Genomic DNA, 20871 nt, shown 5'->3' on the forward strand with positions numbered 1-20871 from the left:
TGCCTAGAGATCCTTTCAAGGGTGCTGCACAATGTCAGCACTGTTAGGTGTAGAAAAATGAAGCACAAGATAAACCGAGAGATTCGGACCAGTTGTGGTCTTTCTGAGTTCTTTGCGACAGAACTGCGCTATTATTTTTCTGCAGACAAGAAACAAGGGAAAGCGAAGAGCTGGTGTTTTCCAAGGGGTGCCTTCAGGCTACTGAGGGATACCTTAAGTGTAAAAAAAGGTTGTGAACCACTATTTTAGACTGATAGACTGATATACGACTTATTGCCAAAAGAAAATAAGAAACAGCTACATTCCACAATTTACATGATTCTTGACAATTTCAGTGTTCCAAAGTCCTAGATATCAGCTGTGAAACCAATGTGGCTATTGTCAACTTCATCCTGATTTTTTTTTTTTTTTTTTTTTAGTACTGCAACATGAGCAACACCAGAGGCACTGGAGTGGACTCAAAGGAAAATTAAGAGAGCATGGTCTCATATTACAATCAGCTCACATTTGAAACAGTAATATCAGTTTAAAAAACATGAAGCCCTAAAGTCTACACAGACTAAGGTCTTCATCTGCCAGTAAAATGGTGCCCAGTCATCACAGGAAGTAAGTAGCATTTTTACTAAGTTCTGCTTAATTCTCTTTTTCTTTCCTAAAAGGAGGATAAAATGTGGCATAAGCCACTTAAGATACAAGGAGGTTGGGGGGAGCTGGGCAGCCATTTTAATTGTTCAAATGGCATTGAGCACTTGCCAAATCCCATTGACATCAATATTAAAGGCACTGCTTAAGGCAATTTAAGCAAGCCAACTAATTTGTGTGGGAAGAGCCTGCTCTCAGCTGTTTGCACCTAGTTAAGTCTCATTACCTTGTTACTCAGAGCACCTTGTACTAAAAAGCAGGACTAAGACAGTTTTATGGCTGCTAATAGTACGGTACTGACGGTGGCTGAGACAGGCTATAAAGAATAATCACCCACTTCGAGTCAGTCAATTTTCTGCCTGGCAAAGAGTCTGCTATATGGAGTATAGTCTATTCACAGCATCAAACTTTCAATACAATGGCAGGTTACCTTAAAGGTACATTATCCTGCCTTTTCTGTTGTTGATAAGGTTGCCACATAAAGGACGCTGTAACAAAAAGAAAGCCATAAGGAGACCGTGCTCTGCTGTCCTTGCCAAGAGAGTCCAAAAGACTTGACTGTGAACGTGTTGCATTTCTCCAACATTCATTGTCCATTATGAGCCTGATGAGAACATCCTTAACTGGGATTTTTCCCCCGTTTGAGACTGGTGTCTCAGTGAAACTGCTAATGTCAGTGCACAAGTCGAGGTCTCTGAAATCTCAGATTCCACTCCTAGGATGTGCTTAGAAAACCACAAGCCTCTCAGTCGCTAGCTTTTTTGATATCAGTCTGCTCCTGAGAAAGATCCAGATGATTTTGTCCCAAAGATAAAATACCCATTATGGCAGTTGAAATATTGGCCACATAGAAAAGCAGACTGCCAAGTAGCAGACGTTTCACATCCTCTCACTGCACTGCCCCAAATCAATCTTTTTGCTATTCTTATCCAAAAGGAAGATATGACCTACAAGAGAATTTTCATCCTCTTACTGATTATTGATTCTACCAATGAGCCAGATAATAATGAAAACCTTGGTGGCTATTAATACAGTCGTAATTATTAAGAGGTAGCTGAGATCAAGGCTGCTCTCAATTAGATGTTCTTAGTTAGGTCCAACAGCAGAATGGGTAGCGGAAATTTCACTCTTTCATACCCAGGATGTCAAGACAGCCAGAAAAATGGTGGAATAATCCCATAAATACGTGGGGAGAGACGCATGAATATGAGGTGCAAGTGATTTTTAGTCTATATGGAATGGTGTAAACCCTATAAAGTTGAGACAATATCGTTTAAAAAAGTCAAATTGACAAAACTCAACTGTCCTGATTCTTAAGTATAATTATGTAATTGTTTTAATTTTCGTAACAAAAATATTTTTCCCCAAATCCTGTTATCCTGCCTCTTAGAACCTTGCCTTAACCAAAAAATACTTCTTGGTTTATTAGGTCACTACTTCAGTGCACTTTTGTTTGAAATACTGACTAGTTACAACAATATAATGACATTCTCAATCTAAAATCCTTATTTATATATTTAAATAATCAATTGACTTCATTCTCCAAGAATGTATTTGTGAACAGCTGTAAAAGACTCATAGCAACAATAGGAAACTGATTTCCTCTGTTAATACAATATATCTGTGATGCACACCGTATTCAAGAGGTTTTGTTTGGGACTAACTGAACCTCAGTTATGTTCATCTATTTATAATCAATGGAAGACAGGCATACCAGAAAATTTCTTGGCAACAACCCTATTCTCTGCATTTATTTCAGTGGTGAAATAAACTTCACCCAGAAAATAAAACCTTTAATCCAAAGCAGCACACCAAACCAAGACAAATCCCAGTGAAATGACCGTACAACATAAATATACTATATTGAACAATTCTGTTAGTAAACTTCACAAAGAATACTATGTCTCCTTGTAGCAATATCTATTTCCGAGTCTTTTACTGGAAGCAGCCCAAATATTGGGACTTTATGGCAAGCTGTTAACAAGTATTTTCCATTATGCTTTTCCAAAATTGTAAGTATAATCACAATGAAACTCAAGTTTAAGTCTTCCAATTAAATTAATGATAAAACAGAGAGAAGTATTCCTCTCACATATTAAATCTAAAAGGACCCTTTCCCAGATCCACTCTATTGAATCTGAAGCTTGTGGATTACTCAGTATTTGAAAGTTTCTAAAGCAAAGTGAATTTGAGTAAAAATACTGTGGAAGTTTCAGATTATACTTTCAATCTAGTTATGGAAAGTGTTCACTTCCTAGTAATTCGTTACAGACAGAATTTGGGTTTTTGTAATTTATTCTGGTGACATTTTTGACCTAATACAACGTAGGCAAATTGCAACTTAGGTTCAGATACAAGTTTGATATGAGGACTCTTCACTTCATCAGTAAATTCAAATCAAAACATTAGCACACATTAAGACTTACAAAGCAATTCAGGAGATTTAGACTACATCTATACTGCTACCTAGGGCTTTTTCTAGGCCTGACATTTCAGCCCAACCTCCCGCCCCTTCTCTCCTCAGCCATCCACATTATAATCTCATAGATCATGAGAATATAAGAGCCATACTGGGTCAGACCAATGGTCCATCTAGCAGAGCATTCCCTCCCCAACAGTAGCGGGGGTGGATGTTTTTACAGGAAGAGCACTGAACCAGATATCTCCCCTATTGACTTCCCTCCCCAGCATCCAACATTATTGGTTGAGAGATTCCATTAAAAAAAATAATGGAATCTCCAGCCGTTCCGTTCAACGACTATTAATAGATCAATCATCCATAAATTTATCTAGTCTCTTTTTGACACTGGCTATGCTCTCTGCTTCTAACACCTCCTGGGACAATGAATTCCACAAGTTAACTACCAGTTGGGTGCATCTACATATACAATTAATGTGACATGATAAACTGTGGAGCAGTTTGAGCCAGAGTCAACTGCTCCCAGGCGCAACGTCTACACATGCACCTGGGACAGCAGTAATTTGAGCCAGGGCAAAGCAGATACCCTGCTGACTGGGCTACTTGGGCACAATGTACACCCCTGGTCACCATCTACCTATGCATTTCTGCACAATAAAGTACTCCACCATAAGATAGTACTATTCTATGGTGGAGTTAATTCATTTACTGCATGATAATACTGGTGGACATGCAGACTGTGACACTTTACTGTGGAGCTAATTAGCCTACTCTGCAGTAAAGCGCACATGTATATGTACCCACTGCATAAAAAAAGCACTTTCTCTTGCTAGTTTTAAAAGCATCTCCTATTAATTTCAGTGGGTGCCCCCTAGTTACAGTATTCTGGGACTTGGTGAATAACAGGTTCCTGGTCTCTTTGTCCACACCCTTCATGACCTACCTGTACACAGTATTCAATATGTGGGCACACCATGGATTTACAGAAAGGCATGATGATGTTCTCCATTTTCTTTTTAATTCCTTTCTTAATGAGAATTCTCTGCTCAACATTTTATTCACTTTTTTGGTTACAGATGCACTTGACCTGATTTTTTTTTTTTTTTTTTTTTTTAAGAGAACTACCTACAGTTCTCTGTCCTGAGTCATAACAGCTAGCTCAGAAACAGAACTGGCTGTGTACAGTTGTGGTTATTTTTTTTCCATGTGCATTACCTTGCACTTGTTGAAGCATCAGTTTCTCATGCGTGCTAATATTACACTTTCAGGAATGAGGCTTGCTTTCTCTATTATCGTATTCACTTGCATGTTACACACACCTGTCCCCAAAACACGAGCCATCCAAAATTGGGGTGTGGCTGATTCTACACCAGAACAGACATGAGATCACTGTAGTAGCTGCTACTTCTCTCCCCTCTCTCCTTGTCAGCAGTACGGAGCAGGATGAAATGTGGTTTTCAGCACGGCAGCCACAGTTTGAATCATTTCACAGTCACTGCTAAATTGGTAGTAAATTTTGACTGAGCATGGCACCCTTAGAAGGATCTCAAGGCACCCCAGGGTCCCACTGCACCCTGGTTGAGAATCACTGCTCCCTACCCATAGGGAGTCTCCCTCTCTAAAAAACAGTATCCAAACTTGGTGTCAAACTTTACAGTATCCATCATCTAAAAATACAAATGCTAAAATCTAGTAAAATATCTTGCGAATTCACTTCTCAATACAGTGTTACAGTATGCAATGTAAAATCATTCTGGACACCATACCAAATTATATATGTCTAAGTACTATTTTCCCCACCCCCTCCATTTACCAGAATAGTTCCACCCTGTAATAGCTAAACAAACAAAATAACTAAATATTGCAACATGTGCAGGAATTTCAATTTACAAATTTTGGACACAAAAGCACAAGTCTATTAACTGACCTAAAAAGCAGGTCTTTTTGTACAGAAAAGAACCATGAGAAAACTCTGTACGAGATCTAACCACTGGGGGGCAACACAGAGGTACACTGTTATACAAGTAGAAAATGGCATGCTCCTCCTCCGAAGTGGTGTAGCAATATGGAGTAGACTTGGCTCCAGATTATTAGAGACTGGGATTCTTTTCCCAACTCTCCCCAAAGTTAGCCTGTGCAAGTTGCCAATAATATTCTCTGTATAGCAAGTGAAAGATAGTTGCCAGTGTTAAAGCAAGGATCTGAGGCTCTGGTTAACAATATGAGTTGCAAAGGGCGCACAAATATTGACAACAGATAGTAGAAAAGTTAGAGCTAGAATACCTCAATCCTTGAACTGCAACTCAGTGCATGCCCCTCTCAAATACCAGACAGCATATGAGGAAGGCAGTATTTTTCTCTCTCTCATTTTGTTTCTTCCAAATCATATAAAGATTTGTATACATTTATTTTGTATACATTTCTTCTGAATTTCACCTACTATCATTTATGGGAAAAGTAGGTGGGCAAAATAGCCATAATAGGATAACTTAAACAAAGCAGTAAACTAATTTTTAGAAATGGTTTTAGATCAAATGCTTTACTGACATGACCAATAATAGCTTTAGTAAAACAAAAAAAACACAAAAAACCAAAAAACACTGGGCATTGGCTCTACTTATTAGTGAGACAAAAGTCAAGGAGAAAAATCCTGGTTCCACTCATGTAAATTAATGACCCACTAACTTTGATGGTTCCAGGATTTTAACTCAAACAGATATGCAAACCGATGACATGAAAGAAACCTAGAAATATACTTTTAGTTTTATGTAACAGAAATCACTGTGTTTCCACAGTGTTTTAAACACTCTTACTTTAATACTATATACTATTTACCTCGGAGGCAATTTTTATAACTCGATTTGAAAAGTTAGCGTTCATTTTAATTGGTAATGAAACAACAAGCATGATCTTAGCAGCTCTTATATTTCCATAATATCAGAACAAGTGAACCACATTTCAGCTTTAGATGAAATATTCTCCTTGGCCCCACCTGACAAGCTATGTAACATTTAGATTTGTTTGTTAGTTGAAGACAGGATTTTATTTTAATAATGAAGGACTACCATTATTTTTTAATCTTTCCAACTTAATTTTAAATCATGAACATGACAAAATAGAGACTAAATCTTTAATATTAAATTAATGATGTTTCTTATGTAAACCCCCTAAAAGCAGAAGAAATTATTTCAAACTCATGCATTTACATTGTTTGCATTTTAATTAGATCAATGGATATAATTCAGTGTTAAAATTATTCATACTCTCTAGAAACTAAAAATGAGTTCTTGTTAAAGTGTAAAATGAGATTTCTGAAGGCTTGTATGTGCCTTGTTTCTCACAGTTAAACTGTCACAGCATGAAAACATTCCCCTACTTGTAGAGCTTTAGATACCTATCTCCCTAGTGAAAGTGTGCAAAACGAAATTAAAGAGTTAGTGACAATTCATACAGTATCCCATATTTCGTTAGATAAAACTACACACAGAGAATATATTTTAACTCTAAAGGGAGATGAGGCAACAATGTTTTAAATGACTATTGACTTCACTGAATTTCCTAATAATGTAAGAAGACTGAAGTCTATCAGGTTCATAAGAGACTCAAGATGATATAGGAATCCAATTATGGGAAGTCTATTTAGTTGTCCTGTTTGCTAAGCCAAAGGTTAACGAGAACTGCACTGAAAAAACCTCCTGTGGTATTACAAAGTATTTCTTATGCTGCATAAAATGTAAATGAAAAAGTATTCTAATCAAGGCCTCCTTTAACTCTTTAATTGTGAATTAGTAGCATACTCTTATACAACACAGCACACTGAGAACTCTATACAACACAATCAAAAGTGATTAGGAAAAATCTGCCAGTGAATTAAAAAGGGCTACTTAAACAGATAAACCTCATTACTAAATATTTATAATGGGCAAAGGGAAAAATGTTGAGAGTTCTTGCTAAAGTTAAATCTTCATAAGTATTAAGTTATATGGCCTCTAATTTCAGATAGAAATTAATTATATTTTTGCTGGTAACACATTCAGATCTGTTTACACAGCTGACATGTCTCAGCTGCACCAGATTCAAGCAGTGGGCTTTGAGGAGCCTCCTGCCATGGAGCAGATGACTCAACATTCACCAATTTCATTAAACATGAAAAGGGAAAAAAATTACCTGCAACAATGTCACTTGTAAAAACAGACTTAAAACAGATTTATGAGTTTTACACACCCAGGACATCCTATCCACAGAAAGGTTTTCTTTTCATTTATTTAGCTTTTGTTAACGTCTCTTAAGACCTAGATTAGACATCTTACATTTCTACCCTTTTGGGTTTTTTTACTGAATTTAAACTAGTAACTAAAATTCACCCCTTTGTAAAAGACTGTAACTGCTATGAAACTGTATTAATTAGATCAAACGTCATATCTATAGTCTCAAGTCTGCTCAATATATGGGCATAGATCCCTGCAGCTGAGTAAAAATTAACTGCTGTGCTTAAAAGCAAAAGCATAGGGATATTCACAATTATTTCAGATGTTCAGTCAGTCTTTGCTTTGCTTCATTAGCTTAAATCATTCATCCAACATTTAAGAAATGTAGTACTCATCGCTTCAACAAGTTGTTACTTTAGGAGGACTAGAGATTGGCAGTTCTATCTTCAAAGTATTATTATTCTAATATTTGTAGAAAGGAAACACTAGTTACATTTTCATTTAATAGAATGGTCATATTTACTTGGCTTCAACTCAACACTTAGAAAAGTAGCTTTTTTCTTTTTGTGCTAAGATTGGTAACTATCACAAAAGCTATATGCATATTTTTTTTAATAAATGCAGACCTCATTTGCCAGTATTAGCTGTGTTACCTCAGAAAAGATGGAAACTGCCTGAGCAAAAATGAAAGTGAGGATTGCTGCAGAGAGCAATCACACAATCAGGAGGCAGGATGTAATGTCTAAACAACCTTCTACAGTGGTTTGCAGGATTTCACAAAACGGTGGGCAAACATGGAATAAACTCATTGAGTGAGAGCATCCAATATATCAGCCTGAAATTGGAAATTAATACTGTCCTCTGGGTTTTTTTAATATTGGTAATTTTAAAATGTTCACCTGGCATATAAAAACTTAAGTAATGTCTTCTATATTCTGGTCAGCTACACGTTTATCTGTATTCTGTACAAAGAGATGTCATACGTCAGAGTGTAAACTTGTACAGCACAGTTTCTGGTTCGTTGAAAAAAGGAATGCAAGTGTGTGAGCATTTCTGTTAACTTCAACAGAAAGACTTGCACACTTGATATCACATACCCGTAAGTACCTGGGTGAACTGGGGCCTTAGACCCGATTCGGCAACATATTTATGCACGTGCTTACAGTACTGCTGGAAAACAAATGCTTTCCTCTAATCTGTGCCAAAATGTATACCAGCATAAGAAATTCCACTGCATCCTTCAGTGTTGGGCCCTCTAGCTCTCATATGGCAATACACTGAGGCACACACTATGTACATGTGAAGACTTTCAGTGGGACTACTTACATGTTTCAGTGCATCCATAAAATTGGGACTTGGTTGCTCAAGACATAAAGTAAAGCCCTAAATAACATGCAACTTCCATACTTTCTAGGGAAAAGGTGATAACAATTTCTTAATTCACACAATAATAAACCCAAGGACAATTGAGCATTTACTGGAAGAGCCAAACAAAGATACAAAACTACTTACAGCGTCATCTGTCGCAGAAGGAGGCCAGCCTTCCCACAACTGGTGACGAACAGGAATACTAGTTAGGTCATACACGTTCCGCTTTACCTGTCAAAAGAAATTAGACGTGCTTTCAAAATACACCTAGCATTTCAAACATGACTAAATTACTTGCAACATGTAGGATGGAAGGCTTTTTTAATTTTGATTTTTTTTTAAATGATTAATAGCAGCAAAGCTTCCTTCTACATTCAAAAGCTCAGATTTGCTCCAGAAGATAACATACGATGGCTGAATACACAGTAAACAGAAATCTAAAACAATCAAACTGCATTAAATCCTTAACAAAGAAAACATAAATTATGATTTGTTATTATTACATAGAACAATAACTGTTCATGACATATTATAAAATAAAGACATTACAAGAACAAATTGGAGGGAGAGAAAACAGAACAGCAAGATCATTTCTGTTATAACTGCTACTGGTTAATCTACTGTTTTCATCCTAAAAATCCTAGATTTAAGGCAAATTTAAGCAGGAGTCAAATATAGCTTGCTGTTGTATACATTTCTGTATTGTGCATTTTAAGGGAGGGGTATCTAAATAAAAATGAAAGTATCAGGAAAGGAAACAAATACAGTTGAACAATAATATTTTCAATTATTTCTTTAAATAGCCAACCATGTTAAACAAGTTTACTTTGTTATTACTATTTACTGAAATACCACGGTTGAATTAATGAGCTTAAGAGCCATAGTGGTTGTCAACATGGCAGAAGAACAGAATCTAAAAACAAGCAGGATACCACCAAATGGCAGTTTACAACCGCTCACCCTAAAATTTTAACAAAAATCTAACAATTTGACATTCAGCTTGACCCATTCAAAGCCACATGATCCCTGTCCATCAGTTTTGATGAGCGCTTATGTAAATGAAAACAAAAATCATGAATTATTTTTGTATTAAAACAGATTTCACAAAATCAGAAGGATATCATTGCTGCATTTGAGTAGTTTCAGCTAGTCTCACAGAGTCAGTGCCAGAGTTTATTCAGAGGCCTCTAATGGATGAACCCGTACAAAGACAGCCAGTGCACAAACATATGCCAACACTGGCCCTTCCAATGAATCACGTGAACAGGTAGAGTACCTGCAGCACAAATCTGCACTGCAAGTTGACAGTACTGTGGTTGAGAGACCACCTAAGAAACAGTTTCTCAAGGTTTAACAGAAAATCTTAAAATCTTGAAGTCATCAATTTCTTATTTGTTGCAACATGTACCACCAAGATCGAGGGATTATAAAGGCCTTACTCACAAAACCTGTTTTTAAAAAGGTTTTCTAACACTGTGAATTAAATACACCACTTTTGTTTGTTTCTTAGTAAAAGAAAAAAAAAAAAAAAAAAGGAGGGGGGGAAAAAAATCTACCACCTGAAACTATAAGATCTCTCATTACTCCCAAATGAGTTATCAGCAGGGTTTGATTTCTAAATCTTCAGTTCCCAAGCACAGACCGGTACTAGTCACCTTACAGAGTAAATTCCATCTAGTTCAACTCCTAGCAGGTTTAACAAAGATATACTAACTAAAGTACATTCATCTGGTATATCCAATTTGGAGGGCAGCATAACATTTGTGTTTACCATAGACTGAAGACCTAGATTCTACCCCAAAATTGGGCTGATAATGCCATGGATAATCTCTCCATTGTTTTGCTTATAAAATGGCAGGAGCTAATGCTTAATTGTCTTATAAAGCTGTGGTAAGAAGCTTTGATCAACAAAGTCTGAAGTGCATGAAAATATAAGTAGACAAAAAAGAAAAATCTTTGAACCAATTTCTACCTCATAGGTTATTACACTTCCCCTAGAAAGACAGTATTCTCTCACAAAACAGTACTTGTGAGATGCAATGGAAGGGGAGGCAAGATTCAGCCACAAATTCAAAATATCAGGCAAAATCCATTAGACTCGAGAGGCTGTTGAGTCATATAATGGTCAAACACTGTCTCTCAACCTACCATTCTAAAAGAAATAAATATGATCCCTTTTAGTGCAATGCAACCAAATAAAACAATTCTAACTATTCAGTTATTTTACATTTCAACTTTATATCCCCCTACCTTACCTGCATTATGAAGGTTGAGATATACTGCAAACTTATAGCAGCCTTTTTTAACGGATGAAGAATAAAGACTATTTTCAATATCAACATTATAGCCCTTATATTACTTAGCATAGAATGATCCGACTTGTTAAATCTGTTAGTTTTTCTATTTTAAATTCATTTTAAAGCATCTCCTTAAAAAGCAACGTTTTCAGCATCTGACCTTCTTTTGTCCAGAATCATCTTAACAGAACACCGCACAGACTCATCAAATTGTCCATGTAGTTAAAGCGCTTTGATAGCTACATTTGCAGAAATTAGATGGTAATTAGCAAAGTTATTAACAAAGTATGTACCTAACTGCTATGATCATAGATATGTGTAGAGAGAAAAAAAATATATATATATATACACATCAATCTTTGAAAGGCTCCCCATGGCACTACTGTGCCAACTCTGCACACCATGGCAGGCCTGCTACAAGCAGTGGCAGGGGTAATAGTGGCCCCAGAAGCACAGAAATACTTTTTTTATTGACTAGTAATACCTGTGTTGCATAACAGATTACTTCTGATTGTATGAAAATACATGGCAAGTCATTTTTAAGGGGGAGGGGGGTGCGTGTGCGCGTGTCTGTGTGTGTGTTCATGGGTAACACACATACACACGCACATCTATTTTATAAACTCCCAATATACACCTTGGAAAGAAGTGATATGTGAAAGCTCTGAAACGCAGTTTCAAACAAACAGCTTTTCTTCAGTCCTCCTTAACAAGAGTTTAGCCTGCTGTGCAGCAATTGTTTCACAGTCACATCAGGGTGAAAAAATGGCATTACTCAATACTGACCTCACAACATCTCATCAAAATGTTACCAGGCTAATCTGTGATCATAAAAACAATTTGCTGGTTCTTGCCATGCTAGTATTACGTTATGAAATGTTTTGAGCATTTTTCTTTCCCAAGAAAAATAGCCTTCAATTACACATAGAAAAAGAAAATCTTGTTGAATATTAGTCCCACAATATGGAAGTGTTTAAAATGAACTATTAACTATTTTGTAATCCCAAACTAATTGTACGTGGTCACACATGATCAATAAAACGACATAACATTATTTTAAGAGGGGAAAAAAAACCTTCTCAGAATGTGAAAATAAACAGCTCTGGAGTTGGATTCCTTGCATTCCATTTTAATGCCAAAGTACAACAGCATGGCATTATGAAATAAACAGTATTTTCCTTCTTTCATTAACTCATCTGTAACTGCACTGATTTCAATAACATTCCTCTGCTATTCTAAGCCTGAAAGGCATGCTCTGGTTATAGTGTTATGTTGGTATAAAGCACAATGCCAGACTGATGTGCTGAACAAAAGTGATCAAAGTTAAAGTAATTTTAGCCAACGCACAAGTATTCTGCTGCATTATTCTACCAGAATGACATCTGTTGAGCAACTCGTCACAGAATAAACTAGTTATTATAGACAGGCCATGTCTGGTAGGGTACCAAGTAAAACATATTAGGGTAATGTTTGATTAAACAAACTACTGGGGCTAAACTCATAACTGGATTTTGAAAACTTGCCAAAATAGTCGTATTTCAAAACACAATCAATTATTTAAAGGAAAAATACATTTGCTTTTCAAATACTGTGCCACTCTCATCAATGCTGTAATTTGGATGAACTGCCCTTATTTGATAATTAAAATAGTGATAAAGAAGGAGAACACAGAAGATGCAAAGAATAGATATACTTCCTGATAACATATAAAAACTCCCTCATCCTCGTTAGCTGTCTGAATGCCAGTTGAAAGCTATGCTTTGTAGGGAGGAGAAAGATCTAGAAATACATACACAACAACATTTTAAAATATTTTTAAAAACAGGCCAATGGAATGAAAATGTACATCGGCACTCTTGAATACGTTCACACAAAAAATAGATATTGGACCCATAATATCTTCAAGACAGAGATGAGGAGCTGGATTTTTGTGCTTAAGTTCAAATGCCATGAATAGCAGGAGTGAAATCCTTATAAACTTGCTTATGAAAGCGTCTCTAACTTCTAGCACCATTTCACAGTACTACATTTTTGAGAGATGATTGGTCACATAACCTCTTCTCTGATCAATACAAAAGAATAATTGACAGTACTGTCTTACGCACAGCTCCAAATCTGTATTTTTCCTTGATGTCAAACTGCTACGGTGACCTGCATATATTACAGAATGTAGTTACCATCCAAATTATAATCTCTCCATTTTATAATTTAGAACCAAATTATTATGTAAATGGTTTTATTTGGTTCTGAGATGCAAGTTGTAGCCATACTGGTCTACAGGCAAAAAGAATCAAAACTCGTGGCAGAGGTGATATCTTTTATTAGACCAACTAGATATTTGCAAAATAATTACTTTAATTGCAAGCTTTTGGGCGCACACACACTTCCTCAGGCATAAGAGAATGAAAAGATTGTAAAATTTCTTCTAGCTGGAAAAAAAAATTCATATTTCACAGGAAAGCTGAAGATGTTGTAAGATCTCCTGGTTGGAATACAACACCAAATGACATACAACACCTTTACTCTGCCCTTTTCTGTACACGCAGCCCAGTGCTGGGGAAGCACGTGAGCCTTACTCAACACCTCATCTTCATCTGGAGGTAACAGAGGAAGAAAAAGAGATAAAACATGTTGATAATGAAGTAGAAAAAAAAATAATCTAGCTTCAGGAAAGTAGAAAACTAAAGTCTTTAACAAGATTTAGGCAGATTTGTATTTTATTTTATAATATGGTCACATAAACTCAAAGGCTCTGCAGCAGGTAACGTGATGTGAAAGGGTGTGGTGAAGATCTTCTGTACTCTGGTGAATTTCACCCAGAAGGAAAAAGGAGTTATTTTCTTAGCTTTTAATTAGAAAATTAAAACTATTATCGAGAAATGTCTCATTCACCAAATGTTAAAAAGTAAAATATTACAGCTGAATCAGCAAAATTTGATCACACCTGAGACTCTCTCTGAGTTAAGGAATTATGCCATTACCAAACTGTAGTTTTCCCAGAGTTGTTTTCTGTATATCTACATAGGATATAATTTAAACAACGTACATCATGAACTTGCATTAGTCGCATAATTCAAGATAATTTATATAAACTGGTACATTTGCCAAGATGCTGAAGTCTGTCCTGGGGATACAGGCTGGGGTCAGCAACTTTTTGCCAGCTTGTGACCTAGTTGTGGCTGCAGGTTGGAAGTCTCCATTGTCACCCTCACCCCCGTGGTGGCCAGCTGCCTGCATTCACTCTGCTCCGACACTTGCACTTCCTTCACTGAAGATTTCTGACCCCTTCTTCATTGAGGGAAGTGCAGAGGCAATGGAGCAGCTGGCATAGCACAGCTCCGTGCTGGATCAGATCTCCATGAACCCAATGCATGCAGCCCACAGGCTGGAGGTTGCCTAACCTGATATAGGCAACCTAAAAGACATTGCAAAAGTAGGAATGTGAGTAGGGACATAAAAGGAGATGAGATCAGATACAAACAGATATAGGTTGTATGGGCACTCATGACATGAAAGAAGACCTTGATTTGAAAGATAGGACATGCAGCCAAGACAAAGATAATTTTCAGAACAGACAGAAGATGTCAGGCACAGGGACAAAAGAAAAATATAAAACTGCAGACAACAAGATTTGGGGTTGAAAGAGAAGCAAGAAAAGAGGCCAGAGCAATAAAGTTATAGCAATGAAGGCTAGATATGATTAAAGCACAAGCCAGGGTGTTAGCAAGTAAAAAAGGAAAGGATTTTGGCATTTTTACAGATGAAGGAGAAATGTGATTTAGGAATAGTCACGATGTAGACAGAAACTCCAGTATGATACGGTTGAGATTAGAAAGATAATAAAGTCAACAGTTACAGACAAGGATGATGGGTCAGGAAAAAATGTTATTTTGGGAAGAATCTTTTGAGATGATTGTGGACATCTAACAAGTTCTTAGAAACATTTTCATATTTCAGAGTAGACGGATGCATTGGAGTAGAAAGGTTGAAATGGGAATCCCATGTGAAGAAGTTATAGCTAAAATCATGGGAGAAGATAAACTGCAGGTCATACAGAGATAAAATAGGAGGCAACTGATAACAGACTCCTAGAGGACCTAAAGACTGAAGGCAATGAATGAAGGACAAGCATATGATATTGCTAGGGCAGTCAGCAACGGATACCAGGTGAGTAGAAAGTCAAAGACATCAGGAGAGAGAAGAAAACTAGAAGTGATCAACAATGCTAAGTACAACAGAAAATAACCTTTTACACTTAGCCAGGGGAAGGCTATTGGTAGACAATCAGAAACTAAACTGTTAACCTTCAATATAAAGTAACACATGCACTAACTTCTCCTAACCACCTATTAATATGATGTTATATGATACTTATTTCACAACAGCAAAAGTCCACAACCACAGAGCTTCCATTCAAGTAAGAAAGAGTTTTGCTTGAATAAAAGACATGATTCTGCTTATGATCTCTCCATTTCAAAATGTAAAAATTTAACTGTGTCCTTGATCACTGCTACAGAAAGGAAGAGCTAGCAATGAAGGAATTAACCAATGGCACAATGAGAATGGGGAAACAGAGAAAAAGAGAAAGCAGAGGGTAGAGAACTGCCCCTGTAAATAATATAATTGCATTATATCCAGCTTCTGTTTCTAGTATCTTACCAATGTTTAAATTATTTCTGTGAAATAAACTATGCAATTGAGATTTCAGAACCAGGCTCACTCTAAACAATGTTGCGCATTTCTTGAAGGCTTGGACAGGTACCATATTTGTACTAGTGTAATCATTAGCATTTACACTGCTGTAAATTATAAGCAGATATATGACATACAACAATACATCAGTACAGGGTACTTGAACTGAGTTTCGAACAACTCCAGAATAAAACAATGGTAAAACTACACCAGTATAAGTCACAAAAGGTTAAGTATTGTAACTGGAGCATAGCCATTTTCTACAAGCAAACAGAATAACACCTGTTTGCTCACCACCTGGTGTAGAGGTGCTGTAATACAGTCAATGGCAGGCAACTGCCCTAGAATAGCAAGTGCGTGGTGTCAGGTCAGTGCATGCAGCTGGGACAGCATGCCAGATCACACCATTGGATTGATCCGATATGCCAGATCTGGCCCACAGACTGACCCCACACCACTCATCCGGCCTGCAGGGCCAGAAGATGGAGCATCACTGGCTTAGATCACTGCTAAATACTGGATTTTGCCATTTTGTAAAAAACTCAGCTTTGGTTGCATTGATATTTCCATTAAAAAACTTGCTGGTTACATGATCATTAAAATCAGTTGTTCTGAAAATTAGTAGAAATCATCTCTGGTAGAGATTCTCACTAGCAATTTAAAGAACAAGTAAGAAAATGCCACGTTTAAATAAACTAAGTAAAATAAGAAAGAGAAGCTGTAAGTCATGTTCCTTCTCTCCAGTTTTTATGCTTTATTAGAAAAAAAATCTGAGTGCTCAGAATTTTACAGGCCATTATTGCATGAAGATAAACCACAAACTGTAGTTATTTGATATATTTTTAAAATTAGCATTGCAGATCGCCCTCAAAAAACAAAGATCTTAGAAATGGGCATGATGGGAAAATGACACTGAATGGTTTAAATATAGTTTCCAAATTTAGAAGTATGGAGTTAATTCTTGGGGAGGACTGTGGGGATACACCAGTATGTGCGTCTTACTTTGCTATTACGGGTTAATATATATATATATATATATATAAAAGGCAAGGGGAGAAGAAAAGAGTTTCCGAGTAGAGTCTGCAGGTAAACAATATAAATGAAGTGGGACCACCAACCTCTACAACCCTAGAAAAAACTTACACAACTGTGGGTATGCAGAGAGGTCTATTTAGTGAACATTTTCTGTATGGAGGCAGACTGCTAAAAAGCATAGCAGTGAAGGATTTTTCAAGATATGCATTTGAGAAGCACATAACCCTCAAGTTCACTTGCATAGCCATAGATCAACACATGGTACACTAGGAAACATTTATTACAAAAGTAGATGATATAACAGCAACAGAAATATTCATTGCAGACTCTTACGGTTTCTTAAGCAGATTGACTATCACAGATTTACTTTCACAGTTGTTAGTATCCCAATTTCATGGTCTCCATTTCGTTCTTTGGACCTTATGCTTAACTGATGTTATTTTGCTACCTCAGATATGAACATGTTTTTATCCAAATAAAACTCTTCTGTATCATATGTTAAAATATATCCCACACAGTAAAATGAACTATTAGTTATACGAATGTATCTTTGTAGAAACAATTTTGTAGCAGCTAACTCGAACACGCATCTTAGAATGCCACATGACAACACTTAAAGCAATTTTGTAGCCATGAAGGTCCGGGAATTATATAAGAGCCAAAGATTTTATTGCATATGTTTTATTGGACTAACTTAATAGCTGAGATAAAAGACAAGACATGCTTTCGAAAGCAAAATGATGAATGGTTTTCAATAGAAAGCTTGTGCAACTTTATCCCAACTACAGTCAGTCCAATAAAAGATATCATCCGAACTAATCCTTGCCTCTTTCAAAGGACATCATTTTAATTTTGAGAAAGCTGAAACTATTTAGAAGGAAAAGAAAAGAGTAAGGGAATCTAACAGTTTATCTTTAAACGGCTTTCTAATGTACAAGCAACTCCTGATCTCCTAAAAGAAAGAAGAAAAAAAAAAAAAAATCAGATTATCCCTTCTAAATGACTTGCTCCTATGATGCAAAAAGGGTTCTGCTGTAATTAGAATTAGTAAAATGCCATAGATGCACATGGTATAGTAAAAGAGGACGGCTGTGTCAAACATATGACAGGTGCCCTGCTCTGAAAGACTTATTGTCTAAGGGCATCTGTGAAAGCATTACAAAACAAACAGTACAAGGCAGTATGTATAAGGTATGGCGAAGGGTCATTTTAGTTAGAATGCATTGCAGAACAGGTGGGCTTTAAAAAGCATTTTGAAAGAAGAGAGTAACAGAGCTTTGCACATATTAGTCAGGAAGCTGTTCACAGCCTAATGGATGGTATGTATAAAAAGGCGTGAGCAAAGACAAAGAAGTATATAAGTACCTCCACGGTGCAGTGTAAGGAAAAGCAGGGCATGGGCAAAATTGAGGACAGAGGTGCCATAATCCCGTGGATGGAGTTCTCAACTGAGTCAGAAAACCTGGGTTCCAAAGTTAATTGTGCCACCAACCTGAAAGACATTTAACCTCTTGGTTCCTCGGTTTTCTGTCTACAAAATGGAGCCTGTAACGTATTTTTAAAATCAAACATTAATATTTAGTTCTTTCTCTTCATCATCTTTCTAGAAGAATATTACAGCTCCACCAGAAGTTATGAACTCCTGGAGTTGATACAGAAATAACTGCTTGATGGTCTGTCCTGTGCCGGAGGTCTTTATATTACATAGTCCATAGGATATTAAAAAAAATCTGTGACCTCGTAATTATTAGATGCAGGTAGAGGTTAAAATATGGAATCATTACAGAGTGAAAGAAAAGGATCTTAAACTTGATGCAGAAACAGATGGGAATAGAGAATACAGGGCTGTTCAAAATATGTAAGAAAGAAAAATTACGTTAGAATCCAACAGACATACTGCTTCCCGTAGGAAGAGAGAGGTCTGAGGTTGATATATTCAAGGTGTAAAATAATCAGCGTGTGAATGAGGCATCGGGGATTGAGAGGCAGGGATGACTGGGATTAAGATTTATTAAAATGACCAAAAATTTCTGATTGAAGTTACTTAAAAAGGATTTAAATATTTTTGGTAACAAAATAAATGGTAATAGGAGATAGGAGACTTTTTTCATGGACTGATATAGATCCAATAGTCTGCAGTCCAATTTTGTTTTTCCATTCAGTAGAAGTGATTGAGACAAAATGTCTACTCTAATCTTCACAGACTGTTTAACAGCATTTGTTACTTGTACCTTCTACCGTGTTGTGAAGGATGAAACAACTGGTAGCAAATGATCCTCTACTGTGTTCACAATCTGTCATACAGAAGTTTAGCGAGAGCTGCCTGGCCTTTTTGCAGTCATTCAACTGCAACCCAAAGTGGAGATGCAGTTTCAAACTCCCAGTGCACAGTGAAACTATTTCTAGTTTGTTATAAAACTAAAATAATTGCCAAAAACTGCTGTTACTACTGTAAAATTCCAGCTGTTTGTCTCTTCCCTCAATGTCAATGGAAAGACACCGACTAGGGAAGCTGTGGACTTGCCATCACTGGAGGTGTTCAAGAGAATGGACAGCCACTGGTCAGGATTATCTAGGCGTAACTATGCCTACAGCCTACTACAGATATTTCCAATGCTTCTGGACTTTCTGATTACTCCTGCCTGCCCCTTTCCTGCTACATGTGTCAGGGTGTTTTCAGCCTCCTTCAGAGGCAGTAGGTGTTGGCTGTAGCCAAGGCTGGGGATTTTGACTGGGGTGGGCCAGCGCCCCTGCTGGAAATTAAACCTGAGGTTCGTGGCTGCAGGGTCTTGCCCTTCTGCTCAGTCAGACTGATTGCCATATCTAGGGTCAAGAAGGACTTTTACCCCATGGTCAAATTGGTGCAGACTGTAGGGGTTTTTGCCTTCCTCTGCAGAAGAGGGTGTGTATATTAGCAACCTTTTATAGAAGTGGGATACTGGCTTCATTGGTTCCCCTGCTTTCCCTGTGGCAGGCTAGGGTGTTATGTCTTGTGTTGTCTCAGGGTTTACAGAAGTGTTACAAAGAGTTTAGAGCAGACGTAGGCAACATCCTGCCCGTGGTAGTGTGTGTGGCAAAGCTGCTCCGGAGCCTGTCTGGGATCTTGTGGCGGTGACAGTGTGATCCAGAGCCAGGGCAGAGCTGCTATCTGCAGCCTGCATGCTCCAGGCAGGAGAGTGCAGGCAGCAGATTGCGGCTCTGCCCCAGCTCTAGACCAAAGGAGGCAGGGCAGGCAAAGGAGCCGCAATCCTCTGCCTGTGCACCCCTACCTGGAGCATGCAGGCTGCAGATCGAGGCTCTGCCCTGGGTCTGGATCATGCTGTCACTGCCACAAAATCCCAGACAGGCTCCGGAGCAGCTCTGCAACCTGCCACACACCCTGCCAGAGCTGCTGGGGCTGGCCTCCACGGAAACCCTGGCCTTGTGCTATCACAGCATGGCTGCTGCTGGGGTCTTCGTGGAAACCAGCCCCAGCCACGTGGTCAGGGGCTGCTGGGAAATGGAGCCTGGTTGCCGGCCAGATCAGCCCATTTTGCCCACCCCTGGGTTAGACTATGAATTGTATAGGATGGTTTGAATAGAGATGATCCTGCTTCAGGCAGGGGGTTGAACTAGATGACTGCTGGAGGTCCCTTCCAACCCTACTTCTCTACAATTTCTATAAGACATAGTCTGACTCAATATGATAAATAAAATAAGCAATCAAATATTAAGCTGGAGAACTTTGCTATGTGTGATGCTATGTTGTCTCAATGGGCTATATTTTGTATTTCCTGACATAGCGGGACTCTAACCCTCAACAACCTTAAAAGATTATTTCTTGTGACTTAAATTGACATCAGAAGTATACCTGAGAGATAAGGGAGCACAAGAAGCACTCGTGTTGTTTCCTAAAGATTTTTTTAATTAAAGGCTAATGAGTTTTTTACAATATGGTTTTCTGAATCACACTAACCTTCACTTCTAAATATGGTGGATTACATTAGGTCAGTCTGGGAGTGATAAATGGATAGATCATGGTGGCCAGATCATCCATTCGCCACATCCTTGCTATTCCTACCTAGTGGGATAGGAGTCTCATGAATGTAAACTAAACTGAGTAGCAATTTTGTCACTTGGATTAATAGGGAGATTAACGACAGGCAGATGCTCAATACTTATTGCATTCAAGAGAAATAGGCCTCTTACTCCAATCTGCACCTTCGAAATT

The 20871-nt window shown here is 37.6% G+C and overlaps 1 protein-coding gene across 2 annotated transcripts in view; it reads right to left on the reverse strand.

Annotated features, from left to right (window-relative positions):
• Window positions 1-20871, reverse strand: part of FAF1 (Fas associated factor 1) — a 289347-nt gene that overhangs the window by 133171 nt on the left and 135305 nt on the right. For both annotated transcript variants that reach the window (XM_059727821.1, XM_059727822.1), the window contains one exon: window positions 8782-8868. In XM_059727821.1, coding sequence (XP_059583804.1) covers window positions 8782-8868 — 87 coding nt within the window. The remainder of the gene's footprint in view (window positions 1-8781; window positions 8869-20871) is intronic.

The sequence above is a fragment of the Alligator mississippiensis genome, chromosome 5 (assembly GCF_030867095.1).
Source record: "Alligator mississippiensis isolate rAllMis1 chromosome 5, rAllMis1, whole genome shotgun sequence".
In the NCBI taxonomy this organism is placed as follows: domain Eukaryota; kingdom Metazoa; phylum Chordata; order Crocodylia; family Alligatoridae; genus Alligator; species Alligator mississippiensis.